At 39.2% G+C, this 22,046-nt stretch overlaps 1 protein-coding gene across 8 annotated transcripts in view; it reads right to left on the reverse strand.

Moving 5' to 3' along the window:
• ASPH (aspartate beta-hydroxylase) overlaps nucleotides 1-22,046 on the reverse strand; it is a 223,330-nt gene that overhangs the window by 177,222 nt on the left and 24,062 nt on the right. For 3 of the 8 annotated variants that reach the window (XM_053896187.1, XM_053896188.1, XM_019421262.2), the window contains exons 2-4: nucleotides 5,699-5,848; nucleotides 3,918-3,962; nucleotides 2,237-2,305 (exon numbers count right to left, since the gene is read on the reverse strand). In XM_053896187.1, coding sequence (XP_053752162.1) covers nucleotides 2,237-2,305; nucleotides 3,918-3,962; nucleotides 5,699-5,848 — 264 coding nt within the window. Of the gene's footprint in view, nucleotides 1-2,236; nucleotides 2,306-3,917; nucleotides 3,963-5,698; nucleotides 5,849-11,687; nucleotides 11,917-22,046 lie in introns of those variants that run through there. The other 5 variants (XM_019421265.2, XM_019421263.2, XM_053896190.1 and 2 more) reach the window with 4 other exon arrangements.

Below are 22,046 nucleotides of genomic sequence, written 5' to 3' on the forward strand. Positions count from 1 at the left end.
TTCAAACGACCTGCCAGTAACAGAGGTACAACTAAGCTACGATAACCTCACCAACTAAAAAAGAACTTTAGCTAGAAAATTCAATTCCACTCAAGCTTGTATTTCATGCAGAGAATTCAATCACTACAGAAATAGGGTCCGAGGACATAAGTGAGCCAGACTGCTCACTTCTGGTTTGTTTCAGCTAACTGTGAAGCCACAGGCTAATGGTGAATTAGGACATTTATATGGTAAGATAGTTTATCTTAGCCTTTGTGCATTTAATAGTCAAATGACCAAAATGAATGCTGAGATTCACCAAATTTGGTTCTACCTCCAAATATACAATTTTTATAAAAGGACAAGTTATAATTTGCCCATACCACATATATGTCTATTGTAAATGGCAATGTTCTAAGTTACAATGAATTAACCTCTTAATGGTTGCTTAAAAACATTACAGGAAATAAACTCTTGCAGACTAAAATACTAAAAATCAAGTTATTAATGTATTTGCTATGGAAATCAGTGTGTCTTATAGGCGAAATAATATATTTTAATATTTAATAGTTGATATTCCCTGACAAACCACATAGCTGATTTCCAGCCCTCCCCCCAAAAAACCCAACGAAATGTAGCAGATGGAAGTAATATTATCTCTAAAAATGAGGAAACATGGCCCACATGAAGTTATCTTTAAAATGAAAAAGCTTCACTACTCAGAACCCATCGTTTAAAGTAATATAATGGAATAATAAACCATGTATAGGCAAGCAAATTAGCATCATTCCAATATGTTAAATTCTATATATTTTACTTCTTTTACATGTCCTGGATTATAGTCTTCTGAGGATTTACCATATTCATAGAAAAATTTAGATATGTAATAACAAAATCATAGAAAATTCCATTAAGGTTAAGACAGAGAAAAAACTTCATGGATAGTAAGCTTCCACTGGCAAGCAGCAAACCTAATTCTTACTGAGCAGTAATAAGCAAACATAAACTAAGGTCAAAATTAGGAAGCTAAATTACACTTAATCACAACTATACCTTTTTTTTTTTTTCATATTTAGAAGTTACTGTTTTATAAGGAAGTTAAGATTGACCATTGGTTATAAATGTGATATCCTCTCATTTTTTTTCATATCCACAAAATAGACACAAAACTGTGTATCTGAGATGAATTTCTTTGCACTAATACTCTGGCAAACATAGTGTACAATACCATGTCTTATTTGAAATTTTTCTAAATAATTTAGTATATAAAATTTTAATACATGTAACACTACATAGTAAAGTAAAGGAGGCAATGCTGTTTCACAAGCAGAAACACACATCTCACCAGGCCAGATTATATAAAATATTAAAATCAGCACCATCCTTTCTAGGAAGGCAGCATTTTAAAACAAATGATGGGGGGCGCCTGGGTGGCTCAGTCAGTTAAGCGTCCGACTTCAGCTCAGGTCACGATCTCGCGGTCTGTGAGTTCAAGCCCCGCGTCGGGCTCTGGGCTGATGGCCCAGAGCCTGGAGCCTGCTTCTGATTCTGTGTCTCCCTCTCTCTCTGCCCCTCCCCCGTTCATGCTCTGTCTCTCTCTGTCTCAAAAATAAATAAACATTTAAAAAAATTAAAAAAAAAATAAAACAAATGAGGGAATATCACATATTTATATATTACAAGAAATATCTCAATGGTAAAAGACAGGTAATTCTAGAGACAGAAAGAGAAAGTTTCAAGATTTCTAAAATAAAGAAACCCAGCCAAAAACTACTGGTTCATATTTTAATGTTACCTTTAAAATATGCATAGGACACTTTAAAATGTTTAGTACCACTATTTTATTTCAAAATGAATTTATGTAAGCCTTTAGAAACTTACATTTTCAAATGGAAGTGAATTATGTCAACTGATGATAATGAATGGCTATAATTACCATATCTGAAAACAGGCTAGGATGTTATCTATATGCTCAAATATTAAGTTCAGAATATGAAGTGCTTTAAATCTGAAAATAGATATGAAATTATTATGCTTATAAAAACATTACGTGCAAGAGCTATACACTTATCCACTTATAAAAGTAAATTGAAACGTAAGTCCATGGAAAAACAATTAAGCCATCAACACATCAGTAAGAATGAAATATACAATTAAATTGGGAAAATATCTTCCATAAAATGTGTACGACTGACATAGATATTATTAAGGCAAACATATTGTTTTGTTTCCAGCAAAAAGTAAAGAATCTACTTGCCTAATAAAACTTTGGCATCATCCACATCAAAATCTCCATCACCATCAGCATCATAGACTCCCAGTTTTCCTGCAAAAGGGAGGAAAAGATGGTTGGGAAGAAAGGAGAAAAGTTTGATAAGGTATTACCACTTACTGCAGGCCTGAACATTAGCCATAAATGTTACCGATCAATGCAATTCTTTGCTCTCTGAATCCTGAAAATCCTGAAGATCCTAACTGAACACCTTACCTACAAGTAAGTGACAGGCAATTCTCTTACAGATTCAGGAACTGTTTGGCTAACAATCTAAGAAATATAACTGAGATAAAATATTTTCTTTAAAGTTTTAATGATGTCTGATTTAATCCTTTCAGAAGAATTTTATTACGCTACTAAAAAATATTTTAGGTAAAATTTTCAACATATATAAGAAACATTCTTGAGGTGTTTCTAACATGAAATTTAATGCATCTAAAGTAGGAAAGTTCCTACCACCATCAACATTCAAAACAAAAGGAACACCCGCCAAACGTCAAATAAAGACTAAATATAATTAGTATTTATTAATATCAAGTATAAATACTGAAAATAAGAGGGCAATTAATTTTATATTTTATAAAATAATGATTTACAAAAGAAATATCATGACTCAACCTTACAGACTTCTGGAAATAAAGTATGTAAAACTGGCTTTCTGAAATTCAAAGGAAAACTTAATTATCTCACCTAAAACTTAATTAGCACAGCTATCTATTAAAGAAAAAAAAAAGGATTAAACCACAACTTGAGAAGACAACAGAACCAGAGCCTTTCCTCTTCAAGCAGAATAAATATGTATCTTAAGGCTTTATTATCTAGGAGCACTGCTATGCTTAGCACTTCAAATATGAGTCGGATACATTCAACCCTAAAAAACGTCCTAAAATCAACATGATCTATAACCCATTATAGGATAATGGCTGTGAAGAGACATAACGTACGGAAATATTTTAAACAACAATCACAAATACAGCATTAGTACTAAAACATCAGTTTGTAGTACTGTTATCTCTTTAATAAAAAGTAAATTAAAACATTGCCTAAGAGCAGGCAGAACTTTTGGAGGAAAGTGGATGTGATCAATCTTTACCCTCCCAGAGCCCTCGTTCTACTTAGGGAACTAGTTAACTTGCTATGTAAAAGTCTGGTTTAGAAAACACATTAGAAATGATGGTGATAATAATAATAATAGTAATAATAGTGATGGACAGATAAGGCAGTATCGTTTCCATTACTAAGAAAATAGAAAGCACTGGTCTGCACGTTGAGGCAATCTACAGCACAGAGCTCAAGTAACATTAAAAAGACAAAATATCAGGGCGCCTGGGTGGCTCAGTCGGTTGGGCGTCCGACTTCAGCTCGGGTCATGATCTCATGGCCTGTGGGTTCGAGCGATCTGTGCTGACAGCTCAGAGACTGGAGCCTGCTTCGGATTCTGTGTTTCCCTCTCTCTCTTCTCCTCCCCCCTTGTGTTCTATCAAAAATAAATAAACATTAAAAAAAAAAAGACAGAAAATACCATACTTTCTGACAAACTTAAAGGGGGAAATTGGTCCTACCACTTATATTCTCTGATGCATGTGACAACTAAGTTAATAAAATAAGGATGACGTTTTAGAGATATCACAAGTAGACTTAAAATGCATCTCCAAAGGCCTACCTTGAAGTACCTCTGATAAGTTATAACGGAAGTCCTTTGCTTTGGCTGCATGCATGTAAAAACATGAAAATTGTTACTTGCTCTTAAATGTATAATAATTTTAAATCTCTTCTTTTGTTTAATAGATGTTCCCTAGCAATATACCATAGTACGTCAACAAAAGCACAGATGTACTCAGCAGTTTGTCTCCCAACTAAAATTCTTCCTCTATTACTCTCACAGTCTATCCAGAGACACTCTGCTTTAATCACAATGAAGAGCTTCAACCAAAGGGAGATTACACATCAGCATGTTTTGCCTTTTCTCCCCCAGAAAGATGGCTATAATCTAACATCTAAAGCAGAAGGCTTTATGGAAGAGAGGGGATTTTCTATGCAACCTGCTACATATAGAACAGCACGGGTTTTGTTTTCAGTGACACGGTCCACATTTTTCACTGGATTATTAAAGAGGAAGACCACTTACAATAACCAAAAAGTGGAAACAACCCAAAGGTCCATCACAGATGACTGGATAAGCAAAATGTGGTGTGTTTCCATACAATGGAATACTATTCAGCCATAAAATGGAGTAAGTAGTGAACCTTGAAAACAGTATGCTGAATGCAAAATGTAGGACTGTATACGAAATATCAAGAATAAGCAAATCACAGATGCAGAAAGTATACTAGTAACCTGTACATTGCCAGTAAACTGTACATTTGCACATATCAACAATATTGAATTTTATGTTATATAAATTTTATCTCAATTTAAAAAAAGACTTCATGAGGCAGAAAAAAAAACAAGGAATATGACTCTACAAATGGTAATGAATCATTAATGTAAAAAGTCATGAACAACTGCAGTGATTATTGGGAGAGAAAAGGAAAAATCAGGAGAAAGGAAGACAACTATCTGAAATAACATGACAACTGCAACAGCAGACAGATAGTACCTAACACACGCACACCTACACACACATGCACACCCCTATCCCAACACCTACACGCACATGCACACACACCAATCTCAGCACCTACACACACACACGCATCCCTATCCCGGCACCTACACAGCACAGACACACCTTTATGGCAACACCTACACATACAGACACACCCCACCTCACCACCTACACACACACACGCACCCTTATCCCAACACTTACACAGACACACCCCCATCCCAACACCTACACACATACCTCTATCCCCTATCCCAATACCTACACATACATACCTTTATCCCAATACCTACATACATATACATACTCCTATCCCAACACCTACACACATATACAACCCATCCCAGCACCAATACATACACACGCACGCATGCACACACACACACACACACACACACACACACACACACACACACATTCATTCCAAAAAGAAGAAGGGGTATGCTTCAAAATGCTTTCTAAGGAAGGGTCTTGCAAATTGGGTCTTGAAATAAATTCAGTGGCTCATGAATACTTAAAACTCCTAACACGATGAATAAAAATGAGAGTACTCCATTTCCTAAGAGTTAAGTGCTATTTGATAAAACTTTTGTGTGATATACATACAGTATAAAGCCTTTTTTTTTTAACTGCAGCTCATGTTCAAAGAAGCTGAAAAGTCATTACTCCCAGGTAACCCTGCTAACATCCCCTTGTATTTCCACCCTGTTGAGAACAAGTGAAAGCCTACAGAAATTAAGAGTATGCCCCCAAATAATGACAAATCTTTAAGATTACTAAAGAATGTCTTTTATGCTTTTACAAATTCACAAAAGAAATGATACCAAAATTCTTACCTAAAACTTCCTCATAATCAACAAGATCAAACCAGACGACAGCTACTGATGTCCAGACTCCCAGCAACGCAATGACCATAAACCATGTGAAAAATGAACTTCCAGAAAGTCCTCCTTTCCTCCCATTTTTATGTCCTCCATGCTTTGTATCTGTTTAAAAATAAAACAGATGAACAATGTCATTATACAAGATGACACTTTATTAAACACCTCTTTTTCCTGAATTATTTCTCCAGTAATTTGAAAGTGTTTACATTGGTAAATCATTTCAAAAACAGTTTTCACTCAAATTCTCAGAACATGTTATGTAAAATGAAGATTTTGAAACAGAAAAGATTCTGTTTAGACCCAACACTACATATGTAAAACTTTGACTTAGAAGTAATGAAAGAAACAAACTACTCGTTGGCTAACAATTTTTTAAAAATAAAATGTGATATAACATGTGTATTATATTATATGCAATACATATGATATGTATACCTTCCAAGTTCTTTACCCAAACCACCTAAATATAACCTCCCCTAAAGTTCAGTGCCTATCAACGATTTAATGAAATCCTATAGAAATGTAGCCAAATCCTTTTCTCTGACCCACTTAGTGTCTGTAGAATCTTAAAACGCCTCTTAATGGTCACAGAAAATATCTCCCCCCACAATGGCTCCATATTCTTATCCAGAGAAGGACAGAAGAAGGAACAAGACTATTTAGAGCAAAGAGAGGTCAAGGAAGAAGGGAAGCAAAATAGCACAATTAGTCCCCCTCTGTGACAAGATCCACTGGGGTCTAAGGAAGCAGGAAAAGGCTCATCATGCACAATCCAATCGGTCTCAATGCAGGAAACAGCTTTGTCAACTCTGTCCGCTGAATGTCATGTATCACATCTCGTGTGTTAAATACACCTTCTCTTCTGGAAATATTCTTACAGCCCAAAGTAAACAAACAAACAAAACATGACAGTCAAGTGACACTGTGAGAAAATGGACAGCACTGTCCTTGAAAGAAAGGACCACGGTATTCAAATTTCTCTTACAAAGGAACATAGTAAATACTATTAAAAGGATAGGTCATATTCCCATATGCCCTTGAGAAAAGGAAAAGTTCAACCAGGTAGTAGAGCAGGACACTGTCTTCTCTCTGTGGAACGCGGGTCATACATTTTAAAGGGCTTCCACGCGCACAACTGCATGTGACTCTCACAGAGGTCTTGTCAGTGTATCTCGAGAGGGCATTTCTGGATGTCTGTAAAGAACAATTCTTTATCCTGTGCAATTGTGCCTCACACTGCTGGGCAGCTGGCATCCCTGGTTCCCTTGGGTCCCAAAGGTAAGGAGCTCCCGGTGATTATGACAAACAAAAGCACCGCCAATGACCCTACAAGGGTGATGCCTGGTTCAGAACCACTGCGGGTAAGGACAGGAATAATCAACGCTGTTTTATAGAAAAAAGTTCAAATGATTCACCAGGACAAGTTGGGTAGAGCTAGGAATTAAATCTGACTTCCACGGTCCTGAGTTCCTTGATCCATACGGGTGAACCAAATTACAGGATTTCAAAAAAAACAAAAAAACAAACAAACAAAAAAAAACGCACTAGCTCTAATCTAGAACCTGCTTTCTGATTCCTAAATCCAACTCTCATTAAAGAATGCTGGTAGTAGTTTTCCAATGGCTCACATCAAGAATATACTGCCAAATCTTCTAGAAGAAAAAAAACGAAATGAAAATCTTATTAAAAGGATAATTTTTTAAAAATAAACCACTAGATCAACTTTTCAAAAGGGGCCACAAAAACTAAATCAGTCTGAGAAAGTGAGAGTGTATATATGTATACACACTCAAATACATGTATTTTTTCTAGATATCCATATTTAATTATGTAAAATTATGACTAAATAAGACAAATGTAATTCTTAAAAAAAAAGTCAATTTTCTTTTCTTATGTTAACATTAGGACCAGATTTATAATCATATGGTGAATTCACAAAAGAATACTTACCAAATAACATATGGCCATCTACTATTTCTTATATGATTATTAAAAGTCTCCTAAAGGCTGGCTATCTAAAAACATAATGTATACTTTTTCAAATTCTCTCCGGGCATAGATTATAATGTTACATATTAAATGCACTTAAAACAGGCTTTCCTGTTTCATTACCTGAACACAGCCATGGGAGGGGGAGACTGGGTGAAAACTTCAGAAATGTTGGTGGGTGAAAATGATGATTTCTGATATTACTGAACAATATAGAGCATCACTAAAGTTTTAAAAAATAAGAGAAAAAAGTGAGGACAGAGGAGTAGCATAGATACACCAGCAGTGTTGTGTGTTTATTAAACTCCTATACATATGAAGACTTTTCAAAAAAAAAATTAATGTTTATTTTTGAGAAAGAAAGAGAGAGAGAGAGACAGACAGACAGACCATGAACGGGGAAGGGGCAGAGAGAGGGAGACACAGAATCCGAAGCAGGTTCCAGGCTCTAAGCTGTCATCAGCACAGAGCCCAACATGGGGTTTGAACTCACAAACCATGAGATCATGACCTGAGCAGAAGTCAGACGCTTAACCAACTGAGCCACCCAAGAGCCCCATGAAGACATTTTTAATGCTGTATAGGGGCACCTGGATGGCTCAGTTGGTTGGGCGTCCAGCTTTGGCTCAAGTCATGATTTCATGGTTCATGGGTTGGAGCCCCATGTCGGGCTCTGTGCTGGCAGCTCAGAACCTGGAACCTGCTTCAGATTCTGTGTCTCCCTTTCTCTGCCCTATACCCACTCATACTCTGTCTCTCTCTCTCTCAAAAGTAAATAAACATTAAAAAGAATTTTTTTTAATGCTGTATAAAAAAACTTTTATTTCTATATTCATACAAATATATGCACATATACTCTCATTTATATAGAATACTAATTATAATAAGAAAAATGCCTTCTGAAATACCCATTTACTGCCAAATACGGATTTATAATTTAAAATGAGTTTGTAATGAAATCGTTAATGAAACAAAATAATTACTTGAATTCAAAGATCCATTCTATGTCCATTTCTCTTTCTTAAAGCAGAAATGAAGGAAAATTTCTAAGATTCTCAAAACTAAAGTATCACTTAACCAAGTTAATTCAGTAAATACTCATCTAAGTTACTGACCTGCAACACTAAATATAAGTAAAAGTGCGAAAAGTGTTTTTAAAAAAATCATATAAATGCGTGCACCACAGCAGAGCTCAGGGATGGGGGGGAGGGGGAGCCAAACACAGTAAAGAGCATACTTTATCTACAGACCGTTTACATTTGTTTTAGAAATGAGGCTAACAACTTTGATCACGTTTCCTAACTTACTGCAAAAAACTACAGAATATACTTTACAGACAACCTCACCTGAGTCAAAGCAACAAAGTGCTCAAAGAAATTAGAAACCAACAGTGCTGATGGAAGGCAGGCCTGTAGGAGGTATGAAAACCAGCAGCCAGATAAAGAATTTGAAAAGAATACATGGCAGGGGGCTATTCCCCTTGAACTGTCCTTAAAACAGTCTTATGAACAAGGGAATAATGACCATCAAATTGAGTCTGTCATTAAAATAATATTTCGAACTGTTTAAGAATGCAAAAAATGGGGGTGCCTGGGCGGCTCAGTCAGTTAAGCGTCCGACTTTGGCTCAGGTCATGATCTCACAGTTTGTGGGTTGGAGCCCATGTCGGGCTCCATGCTGACAGCTCAGAGCCTGAAGCCTGCTTCTCTCTCTCTGCCTCTCTGCTCACACTCTGTCTCTCTCTCTCTTAAAAATAAATAAATGTTGAAAAAAAAAAGAATGCAAAAAATGTACAATAAATCTTAGATTTTTTCATTTAAGATACTGTTTATCAAACAGATTAATCACTTTAAAAGAGATTAATGTCAAAAAAAGGGTAAATGTTACTTAGCTAGAATATGAAATTATTAGCAATATTTTATCCATCCTTCATAATGTCAAATAAGTTGTTACTCTAGTATTATTAATCTTATTACGGTTAATATTTACTAATTCCATAAAGGAACAAACAGCAAATTATAAAAAGGAGTCTTTCCCAGGACATCTTCGTTAGGAGAATGTTTCAACTGACACCAAATAATACTCCCTTGATATGTCACTTTGAAAATATGGCGTACCTAGTCCCAAAGGGCAGATTAGTTTCTGTCCAATGAACTGAAATAAACACAGTAAGATAAACACTTCAAGAGAAACACCTTAAAGAGACCTGAAATCAGCACTTTGTCCCAAAGCTATTTCTAGTAGTCAACCCTATTTTCTAAGATCAGAATAAATCTGAGAGTGTTCATTTCATTTTCTGACTCATGATTCCACCTGTAGTCCCAGGGATTAGTCAAGATTTTGTTAATGGAGGTTAAGAATATGGCAAGAACTGTGGGATTCATTTTCTTCCACACTGACCCACCAAAAGTAATGACCTCCAAATCAGAACACTGTTCTTACTACCAAACACAGAAAATTACCACAGCGAGCAATGAAATGTGCGTCTACAAAACGTGGGCTAGGGACCATAGGTAAATTTAATTGTTCATTTGAGGAAAAGGAAAATAAGACATGCCCCAGCACCTGAACAGGGGTCAGTCAGTCACTTAACTGGATTACGACAAACTGGATTACAAATCAACCCTGTCCAAGTTTTGCTTAGCGTTATGCTGATGATTTCATAAATTTATACATAAGCCCCACACATTTAAAGTTTAAAAAAAAAACCATAAAAGCTGTCAAGCCACTCATCAAACTGATTATTTTTTTTATGTTACAAAGCATCACCTTTTGGAAGCCAAGAACTGGTAAATGTGGGTCAGAAGTACCAGCTGATTTTACCTAACTATGTAGATTATGTAATCACCAGAGAAACAGGGAGAAATGTCTTCTAAAAGAACTAAAGATACGTATTTCATATTCTTCTTCATGGCTGGATGAGGTACTTCATCAGAATAGTCAGGTGACCCATTCTAACCATTTATTTAAAACAGTGTTCAAAGTAAAGATATTCATATTTTCCATACTAATAATAGACTCCTTCCAGTGGCCACTTAGGCAGCTGAGAGTTGGGAGCTGTCTTGGTGTCTTAATACGTCTTTTTTTTTTTTCCATAAATAAATTTTTGACATAATGAACTGGGACGGGAAGGTTACAGAAATCTGGGGTCTTGAGATGGGGTTCTGTTTGTGAATGTATGTGCCACAGCAGGACTGCGGTGGCTCTTACCTCTGCTAGGGTTACCTAATGTAACAAATGAACATATATAAATGAAAAGTCCAAATCAATTTGAAAAACAAAAACATAACGAGCTAATGTAGCTTGCTTTCAACTAAATGGAAAGACATTCTTAACTCACAAACTAAAGCAAAAACAAATATACAAAAATGTAAATTCAACACATTATTTAAGAACACTTGAAGCTAATGATTCAGTTTAAAAACAAAATAAAACACTAGCATCTTTACTTTGCATTTATCACCCGCTTCGCAAAAATTAGGTCAGTTTCCACACATGGTAAAGCCTGAGTCAAGCTCTGCTTGCACCAACTAAATGTGCTCACTAATACAAGACTTACACATGTCTTAGATTTCCTATAATGTCATATGAGATCTAAATCTAACTACACACAATTCTTTGAATTTACTGTAATTATAAGACCAAAGAAGACTGCTTGTACATTTTTCTGAAGTTTTTAAAATGTGGTTTCTGCTTTTACAAATATATAATCTAATATACTAAAAGGTATTCTAAGACACCAAAACATATTCAGATCAAGGACAGATTCCTCCAGGAAAAATTAAACTACCATGAAAAGGCGTTGTCTCCAGGAGTTCTAAATAGAAAAGATGTAGAAAACGTAGTCGAACAGTCAAAACTATTTTAAAGGTGCACAACTGAAAATAAAGCTAAAAGCTGTCAGCTAGATCCCAAAACACTTTTAACCCAAACAATAAAAATGTACCTTTACCTTCAGCCATTTTGGTTTCTTCAATCCATGAAGAGTATATATGGAAGACAAAAATCAGCTATCAGCAGGTATCACGCACGCCAAGTGCCCTTCCTTACAGAGCTTCAGACTGGCCAACTGTTCCACGGGCAAGGCCTCTAGAACTGAAATTGGACCTGACTGCAAACTCTGCTCAGCAGTTATTTTTAGAGGCCCCTTCCTCATGGCCAAATACCGCTAATCACTCAGGCTGAAATGCTCTCCTAACAATGCGACAGCCTTTCTCCCACTTACGGGATTCCTTTCTCGGTTGGTGCTGTCTCCCAACTCCAAACCTTAAAAAAATTATGCATGCTGGACAAAATGAAATGGAACAGAGTGTGTTGCCAGGTCTGTTTTCTTGGAGTCAGTCTCGAATGGTTTTAGCCTAAGGACCGAATCATTCAAAACTGAAACAGGCCTTTCTGGAACACGTGGCCCCACGCAAAACCAGCTTGATCTGGCCCTTCAGGGTCTAATGAAATCCTACATGAAAAGACCATTACTTAGTTTGTTTGAATGAGACAGAAAACTAAATGGTAAGAAATTAATTAATGCTCTAGAATTCTGATTCACAGGTATGATCATTCCAAGTCTAATTCCTAATGCAGCAAAAGTAAAAAAAAACAAAACAAAACATATTTCCCCAGAGAAGAAGGGAGAAGGAGCTGGGAATGAAAGCATGGAGGGAAGATAGGCAGGGGAGGAATGGGGGAGAGGGAGGGCCAATAGGCTGGAAGGGAGCAGGCAGGGAAAGAAGGAACCCTGAAGCGTGGCAACAGTGATCCAGGAAACAGGACCTCAGAGAAAATACTGGAAAGACAGTGTGCAACTGTTTCTGATTTTTTCCACTTCCTTCCAATCCCAACTCCACATAGTTCCTTCTGGGAAGTAAAACCAGCCCAAAGTTACTACCATTTACTCACTGATTTAAAATCAGCAGTTCACAGAATTCATCAGAACTCTGATTAGTACATTAAATTAATTTAGCACAAATGGCATCGAGAGCAAGGCAGCAACCTTTATTTATGAGGGTTTAATTTTTTTTTCCAGCCGAACTGAATGCTTCACAAGCAAACTAAACATTTAAATGTTTTGAAGAGGAGTCAGTCGCCTATGGTACCCATATTTGATGGCCAAGAGCTGAAAGAGTGAACAAGGCATCAGGGCAACTGAACAAAACTGCTGAGCGTCCCAGGTGTCCTCTGACCAAAAGCCATTTCCTCAAAGATCCGTCCTGCGAAAGTGAGTGAGTGCTAAAATGTTACATGATAGTGAATCAGTTGTTGACAGGGAATTAAGAAGACCCGCCACCATACAAATTTATTTGACAAATATTTCGGAGGTTTTCTTTTGTTGTTTTCAGAGAGAGGAAGAGTGACAAGAGACCTGTCCTGGGGCCACAGGAAACCAAGCCACTATACTCACATGGTAGGCAGCCCATTTCAGACTTAAGAAACCCGGATTCGATTCCTGGCTTCCTCACTGACTTTGATTTGGGGGCCTCAATTTCCTTGCCTTTACAATGCATCTTGGCATTAAACCAGGCGTGCGAGTGTTTGTTGAATTCATCCATGCGATACGTTTCCAATGAATCAGTTGGGACACATGCACAAGCCCCCACCCCTCCAATCCCAATTCTGTTTCATGACACCAGCCTGCCACCACGGCTGCCCAAGCTGCCGGAGTTCCTTCTCTCCCTTTATGGGCCTGCACCAAGGCAGCTGCATTCTGAATTACAGGTCTGTGGCCAACGCCGAATTGAGATGAGAATCACGCCTACTAAATTCGGGGGTACCTCACCCCTGAGGCTTCTCCAACACAGCTCCAATCATCCCCCTTGACAAATGTTCATCACACACATTGACACCATCTTCTCCTTCACCTTTTACAAGTTTTACAGGTTTTTAAGAAAAGGTCTTCCCTCCCTAGTGGCACAATAACGGCACACCTGCTATTTGAGATAGGGTGAACAGGCTAAGTCTGTGAAATAACATGTAACCTGTCTTCTTCCTTAAGGAAAAAGAAATTCTGAATTCCAAGTTACTCTCACTTATAATAAGCACAACTTATTTTTATGACAGGAAATATTTATGAAAAGTTTAAAAGTAAATTCATGTGCATATAGAAAATCACGGTTTTAAAACTCTGGCAATGACAACTAAAGTCAAACTAAAGTCATAAATTATTCCTCGTAATCAATCGCTGCTGGGGCTAATAGCCAATTGCTACATCCAGACAAAGATCAAACTCCTAACATGTGCTCTGAGACTATTATTATCAGCCTGATGCCACTGGAGACCACAAAAGCCCAGTCTCATGTCCACGGATGCCAGGCTCTACCTGCTTCCAAAACATGCCAGGGGAAATCCATGAGACTGTTCACGGGTCCCAAGGACTACTTCCCTCCCCTCACCCAATCAGCTTTCATTCGCAGCAGTGGCTCTCGGGAGCACATCACAGTCACCTGGAGGGCTTGTCAAAACACAGACTGCTGGGCCCACTCCCAGAGTTTCTGAGCCTCTGGGGTCTGAGAACGTGCATTTCTAATAGGTTCCCACCCGGGTGACTGGAGGCAGCTGGTGCCGGGACCACACATGAAGAGAACCATTGCACGGCTTCCCGTGCTAGCCAGCTCTGATTCTCAGGCTCTGGAGGAGAAGGAAAGCAGGGCTTGCTTTGACCAGTTTGCCGAGCATCATTTCCTCACCCCCTAAAAAAGAAATAACAACAAAACCCTCTTCCTCTGAGGCCCGTGCCGTCCAGTTATACTGCCCTCCAACCTGCCTCCTCACTGCCATCGACCACCTGCGGTGCTCTCTCCCCTCAGTGATGTACTCACCTGGAAACCAGCCAGTACCGTGTGATGTCAATGTCCACCTGTGTGGCAAATGTGACAAGTTCTCTTTCCTTCATTTCTTCACCCCCAGTGACCTTGCTCCCCTCCATCCTATAGCCAACATTCATTCATTCATTCATTCATTCATTCAAGGCGGAGAAGGGGCAGAGAGAAAGGGAGAGAGAAAATCCCAAGGAGGCACAGAGCCCCATACACGGCTCAAACTCACCCACTGTGAGATCAGGACGTGATCCGAAACCATCATTCATTCAAGGCGGAGAAGGGGCAGAGAGAAAGGGAGAGAGAAAATCCCAAGGAGGCACAGAGCCCCATACACGGCTCAAACTCACCCACTGTGAGATCAGGACGTGATCCGAAACCAAGAGTCGGATGCTTAACCAACTGAACTACCCAGGCACCCCCCCCAACATTTATTATTATATCCCTACCGGGGCTCTTGTGACAAACCCACCCTAATTCACCTGTCCAATGGCATCTTCATCCTTGTTGAGGTATCTCTGTAGCTTCCCTGGCACAACCATCTTGACAGATTCTGTAACCTTGCTAAGAAAGCTCTGTTGGCTTGAGTCTATCATGAGAACTGCAGGATAGCCGAAGATACCAAGGATACCAAAATCTATTTCTTCAAACACACACACACACACACACACACACACACACACACACACACACACCCCTCATCTACATATAGTCTCCACAGCAAACATGAGCAACTTTTTTGACATCTAATTATTAAATAGCCAGTATTACAGACAGAACTCCTCAGACATTGAGTGAAATCTACTTGCACACACCCCCCCGAGCTAGGGAGCACCACCTCTAAATGCGAAGGTTTAGGCTGTCCCGAGTATGTGATGCACAGAGTAAAAACACCCACTCGGATCACACACCCTCCTATTTTTCCAGCTCGTTTACTCAACAACTTCTTCTTGGATCCTGTAGTTCTCTTGCTTCTACTTTCTTCTGAACTCCTCCTCGCCTGCTGCCTTCACATCTTTCCATGTTGAGAGTCCACAGTTCATCGGTTAAGTCACTCCCTGACTCACTAAAGCCTTTGCTCCTCAATCCATTCGTTGCATCAATCCGCCATAACGGTCTCTCTGGATGAACACAATCACTCACCCTATCCACGACTGTTAAGGGCAGCAAGGGACACCAAAAGAAATCACGCACAGGACACAGTGGAGCGAATCCCAACGGGCCCTCAGGGCTGCCTGTCAATCCTGCACACATCTCTGGAACACTCCCTTTCCTGTTCTCCAGAAGGACTATTTCAAACATCTCTGCCCCTCAAGAATCCTATTTTCTCATACTCGGAAAACGCCATAGCCTCTTATAGCACAGAAGACAGAAGCATCAGCAGGAAACCATCTGGACTGCACTGCCACCCATCACAAACCTACATTCACCAGCATCCATTGTTTTCCTCCCAATTCCTCAGCTACCTCACCCTCCTTATCCTTTCACTCTCCGGTACTGTCAGCCTTTCTGCCTTTACTACATCTTCCCTCAAGCCCAGAGTGAGCCCCTGCTCTTTCTCCTTCCCATCATAGATGAAATTCTCAACAGAGCTATGATTTCACTGCTTTCATTTTGTGATGGCCCACTCACTCCTTACCCCCTGTACGTAGGGTGCGATGTAGCTTCTGCACAGGGCAGTCACTCTAATGTGACGCCAATGACTTCCATGTTGCTGAATCCAATGGAGTATTTTCAGTCCTCATCTAACTTGCCCTCTCAAAGGAATTCTTCCTCCTAAAACATTCTCTTTCCTTGCTTGACTTTTTCTGATTCTTCATCTCGTATTTCTTCTACCTTTCTGAACTTTCTACTTCTCAATCTCCTTTGCTACTTCATTCTCCTCTAGTTGACTTTCAAATGTGGAAATTCCATACGCCTTGCTCCTATGCCGTCTCCCTAGTTGACTAATGCATCCATAGGCTTAAACTTTCCTCTCCTTTTAGGTCCAAACGTATCTGTCTACTCAATATCCATTTGAATCCGTATGGAAAACCCAAACTCTGCATACACGCAACTGAACCCATGATCTTTCTCCTCTCCTCTCTGTCCAAATCTCAGGAACACTTCCATCAAAAGCCAGCTGCTTAAACCAAAAACTTGACATTCATCCTTGACTTCATCCTCTTTCTTTTCCCAAATACCCATCTCTCAAGTCAGAGTCTCTCTAGCAGGCTGTTGCAAATGGCTTACACCTATGCCAAGACGTGAATTCCCCTCAGCCCCTGGGTCATCCTTGCCTATTTACCCTGGCATGATATTTTAAAAAACCATTTCTATGTGCCATGACATAAAAGAAGTGGAAAACTGTGTCTCAAACCACCCATAGTTCTGCCCCTCTACTGAGACCACCCAAATCCATGTTACCATCATCTCATAGGCTACTATAATACTTTAACATACTTTTCCTGCTCTATACAGCAGCCACAATAATTTTTTCAACCCGATTGTATCATTACCCTTTTTTAAAAAAACCCTATTTTTCTTAGGGGTTCACACTGTTCTTAAGATAAAATAAAAACCTTTGATGTGGCCTATAAGACTCTATTTGACATGGCCCCAGCCAACCACTCTGGCTTTCATTTTGTGTCACTTCCTATGGCTGTGTATGTTCCAGATACAAAACACTCACCCTGCTCTGGTCCTGCAAAGGCCATGCCCTCTTCCTGAATGAACGTCAACACTGGGTTACCACCACATAGTTGCCCCCAGCCCAGCTATCTACTGCTTGTTCTTCTTAAATCCCACCTCTCCAAGGAGGCTTTCCCATAACACTGTGATGGCATTTTCTTTTTCTTTCTGTTTCTCTTTGTTAGTATGATTATTATTTTCTCTTTCATCATGAGAAGTGTACTCTTTAATCTCCATCCCCTATTTCACTCACTGCCCCACCTACCTCCCCTCTGGTAACCATCAGTTTGTTCTCTATAGTTAAGAGTCTGTTTCTCAGGGGGTGGCTAGGTGGCTGAGTCAGTTAAATGTCCAACTCTTGATTTGGGCTCAGATCATGATCTCACAGTTCATGATATCGAGCTCCACTTTGGGCTCTGTGCTGATAGCCCGGAGCCTGCCTGGGATTCTCTCTCTGCGCCCCTCCCCACCCTGTGCACGCAAGTTCTCTCTGTCTCAAAATAAATGAATATACATTTTTTAAACGAAGACTTTTTCTTGGTTTGTCTTTTTGCCTTTGCTCATTTGTTCTGTTTCTTAAATTCCACACATGAGTGAAATGTTTGTCTTTCTCTGACTTATTTCGCTTAGCATTATACTCTCTAGCTTCATCCATATTGTTGCAAATGGCAAGATCTCATGCTTTGTTATGGAGGAATAATATTCCACTATATACACATACCACTTCTTTATCCATTCACCTATCAATGGACAGCTGAGCTGCATCCATAGTTAGGCTGTTGTAAATAATGGTGCAATAGACACAGGGGTGCACGTATCCCTTTGAATTTGTGTTTTTGCATTTTGGGGGTAAATACGATTACTGGATCATAGAGTAGTTCTATTATTCATTTTCTGAGGAACCTCCATACTGTTTTCAGAGTGGCTGCACCAGTTTGCCTTCCCACCAACAGAACAAGAGGGCTCCTTTTTCTCTACATCCTCACCAACATTTGTTATTTCTTGTGTTTTTATTTTAGCCATTCTGACAGGTATATTTGACAGATGTATCTGACAGGTGTCTCTTTCATTGAAGTTTTGATTTACATTTTCATGATGAGTGATGTTGAGCACCTTTTCATGTGTCTGTTGACCATCTGTCTGTCTTCTTTGGAGAAATGCCTGTTCATCTCTTCTGCCCATTTTTAACCGGAGTATTTATTTCTTGGGTGTTGAGTGGTATCAGTTCTTTATATATTTTAGGTACTAACCCTTTATCAGCTTTGTCATTTGCAGATATCTTCTCCCATTCAGTAGGTTGCCTTTTAGTTTTGTTGATTGTTTCCTTCACTGGGCAGAAATTTTTTATTTTGATGTAGACCCAACAGTATATTTTTACTTTCATTTCCCTTTCCTCGGGAGACATAGCTAGAAAAACACTGCTATGGTGGCCAATGTCAGACAAATTATTGACTATTCTCTCTTCAAGGATTTTTATGGTTTCAGGTCTCACATTTTGAATTTATTTTTATGTAAGGTGAAAGAAAGTGGTTGAGTTTCATTCTTTTGCATGTACCTATCCAGTTTTGCCAAAACCATTTGTTCAAGAGACTGCCTTTTTCCCACTGTCTATTTATTCCTGTGAGAGCATTTTCTAATACACTCTCACAGTAGTATGTACTTCTTCACAGCATTATTTCATCGGTAATTTAGTTCTTAACTTCCTTCTTCCTTCAGAATGCATGTTTCATCTGCCTTGTTCATTCCTCTACATTTGCCTTGCACCTAGTAGGAACTAAACAAACATTTGTTAAATGCATAAACTCCTTCTCAAATTCTTGATATGATATGAGTAATCACACTTCTTCCTGCTCATACTTGACAAAAAAAGTGCACAAAATCTAATCCAACAAATGTCACGCCACTTCAAGTTTCTTCCATTTTCCCAAGTTATCCTAAAATTAATTCACACTAGGAAAAGACCTATAAATAGTTAAGGGGAATATTAAGAAAGAAGCCCATTGTTTCCCAAACACTGGTTACGAAGCCAAGCTGGTCTACGAGCAACTTTTCACTGCTTCTGTGTCAGATGATTTCCTCACTGATCCATCTTTGGTGACTGCCACCTATATTGAACGTAAGTAGGCCCACGCTGGAAGGATGCTGCAGCCCCCGTGCACCTGGCCCCACAGTCAGATGCCTGACACTGCTCTCCTGACTGACCCTGTATAGAAAAGGCACAGGGGGCTGAAGGAGTGACAAGGGCTATTAGAATTTAGTAAGACAAAACTGAGAACTCGTCTCCATTTTCATCAGTGTAAATAGTAAAGGAAAGTGAAATATTAGCCGTGACTATCTATATCAGCCTGCCTTTATTTTTAGGAACCTTCACTGCTCTTTGGAACCCCAGGTTGAGGAACCACTGTCCCAACGTCCCCCTGTTTGTGTCCTGGATTCAGCTGTTCTCTTCTGCAGTGATGAGCACAGGTCCATCAACCTCCACCTATGAATCTGCAAGGGACTGAAGTGCCATTGGTAAGATGCTAAAACCATACTATAAATGGTAGTTAACTCCAAAAATTCATTTCCTCACGCCAGGCCTAACAAGTTAGTGTTTTAGGCTTAATTAGTTCCCCCTACAGAGCACTCAATAAAGAGAAAACAGTCTCAGAGGAAAAAGCACTCCCTGGCAAATCAATCATCAATGTGGGTAACAGTTATTAGTGGTGTTTAGTGATTATGGAGTTCAAAATCAGACAGTCTCCTGCTGAACTGGGAATGGCGGAGGGTCTAAAGAAAACTGAGTTGTGGTGTCCATTGAGAAACTCTGAGGTGGTAAAAAGTTGTTAGAAGAAATATGAAACAAACAATAAGTTTCTTTTTTCAAAACTAAAAACAGTAACAGTAAAAAAAAATTGTAAAAAAAAAACCCAAAAAACAAAAAAACAGTAAAACAAAAGCCTAGCCCCACTCATCTAACTCTAAGGCAAGGAGACTAGGTCATAAAACCAACAGGTACGACCACAGTTGATTTGCAGCTGTGTTCCCAAACGCCTTTGACCTTAACCCCTTTAGACAGCGGAAGATCCATAGCTATCCTACCTCACCAGTTCCCACTTTCTAGGACAATGGAATTCATCATTTACAAAAAGTGTCCTCAGAGGCAAATGGGGAGAGATGGGAGGGGGACAGAAAAGCACTAGCACAAAGTGTGCAGGGGATTCACGTGTAAATGGCAAAGCATATGGGTCTCAGAGTTAACTTACTAGAAAATCATAGGCCAAAAGCATAGTTGATGCAATTATGCATCACAATGTATTTTGAGGACAGCCTACAAGAGGCAAGGAAGGCACTGCCCCAAAGAGGGCCACGTAGAGCCCTTCCCCTCCTTCGTGCCCTCCAGTCTTGCTGCTAATAGGAGATAAAAAAAAATTCTACGCTGAAGAGGAGACCTGATTTAAAGCAAACAGACCAGAAATGGAGAGTGACTGGTACGTTAGGGAATCTGTCCCAAAGACGGTCAAGAGCCTTGCCAACCACACATTAATCCAGTCCAGCTAAGCACAATGACTGGAAGAAAATGAGGCTTTGTATCAACGCCTTGTCAGACAAAGACTCTGCTAAATGAAACAGCTACAAAATGTGGCCACATGTTATTAGGACAGCCCATGAAAAACTGCCAGTATTTAACCATTTTTCATATGACCGAAAAACAATGTATTTTCCCAAGGTTTTATTATGAAACTTTTCAAACACACAACAAAGCTGAACAAATTTCACAAAGAATACCCATGTGCTATCACTGAGATTCTACCATGAACAATTTATTATAATGTTTATGGCATGTCAATTCATCCCTCTATATCCATCTACTAACCTATTTTATATGTAATACATTTCAAGATAACTTGTAGACACTGGTTCACCTCCTCTAAGTACTTCAGCTTCTATCATAACCTACAGTTTTATATTTCTTTACCATTTTTTAAAATTTTTTTAAGCTTTATTTATTTTTGAGAGAGAGAGAGAGAGAGAGAGAGAGATGAGCATGAGTGGGGGAGGAGCGGAGAGAGGGAGACACAGAATCCCAAGCAGGCTCCAGGCTCCTAGTCGTCAGCACAGAGCCCGATGGGAGCTTGAACTCACAAACCATGAGATCATGACCTGAGCCGAAGTCAGACGCTTAACCGACTGAGCCACCCAGGCGCCCCATTCTTTACCATTTTTTATGTAAAATTTACATGAAATGAAACGCTCTCATTTTAAGTGTACACTCTGAGTTTTCACAAAAATACACACTGTGTAACCCAAAGCCCTGTCAAGACACTGAAGATTAACACCACCCATAAGTTCTCTCATGGCCCTTTCCAATCACCTTCCTCCCCAAACCCAACCCCAACCCCAGTGGCAGACCCTTTGTTCTTCCTTCTTTTTCCCCCTGGTTTTGCCTATGTGTGCACACAATATGTGCTTGTTTGTGTAAGGCTTCCCTCCCTTGGCGTTACGTACCAGAGAGCCAAGCATGCTCTGTGTAGAAGCAGTTCATTCTTTTCTGTTGCTCAACAGTACTCCACTGTATAAACATACCAGAGTATATTAGAATGTAGCCACTCTACTATTGGTAGAAACCTGGACTGTTCCCCATTTGGACTATTACAAGCAAAGTTATTAGGAATACTCTCGTACAAGACTATCGCTCGCATATAGGAAATAACACGCTTGCGTTTCTCTTGCGCTAAATCACTCGCAATTACTGGATCAGGGGCCACATGTATATTCAGAATTATAAGCAGCTGCCAGACCTTTCGCCAAAGTGGTTCTACCATTTTATAAACCTACTAAGAATGTACGAG

The sequence above is a fragment of the Panthera pardus genome, unplaced genomic scaffold (assembly GCF_024362965.1).
Source record: "Panthera pardus isolate Hobbes unplaced genomic scaffold, ASM2436296v1 HiC_scaffold_7, whole genome shotgun sequence".
Taxonomy (NCBI): domain Eukaryota; kingdom Metazoa; phylum Chordata; class Mammalia; order Carnivora; family Felidae; genus Panthera; species Panthera pardus.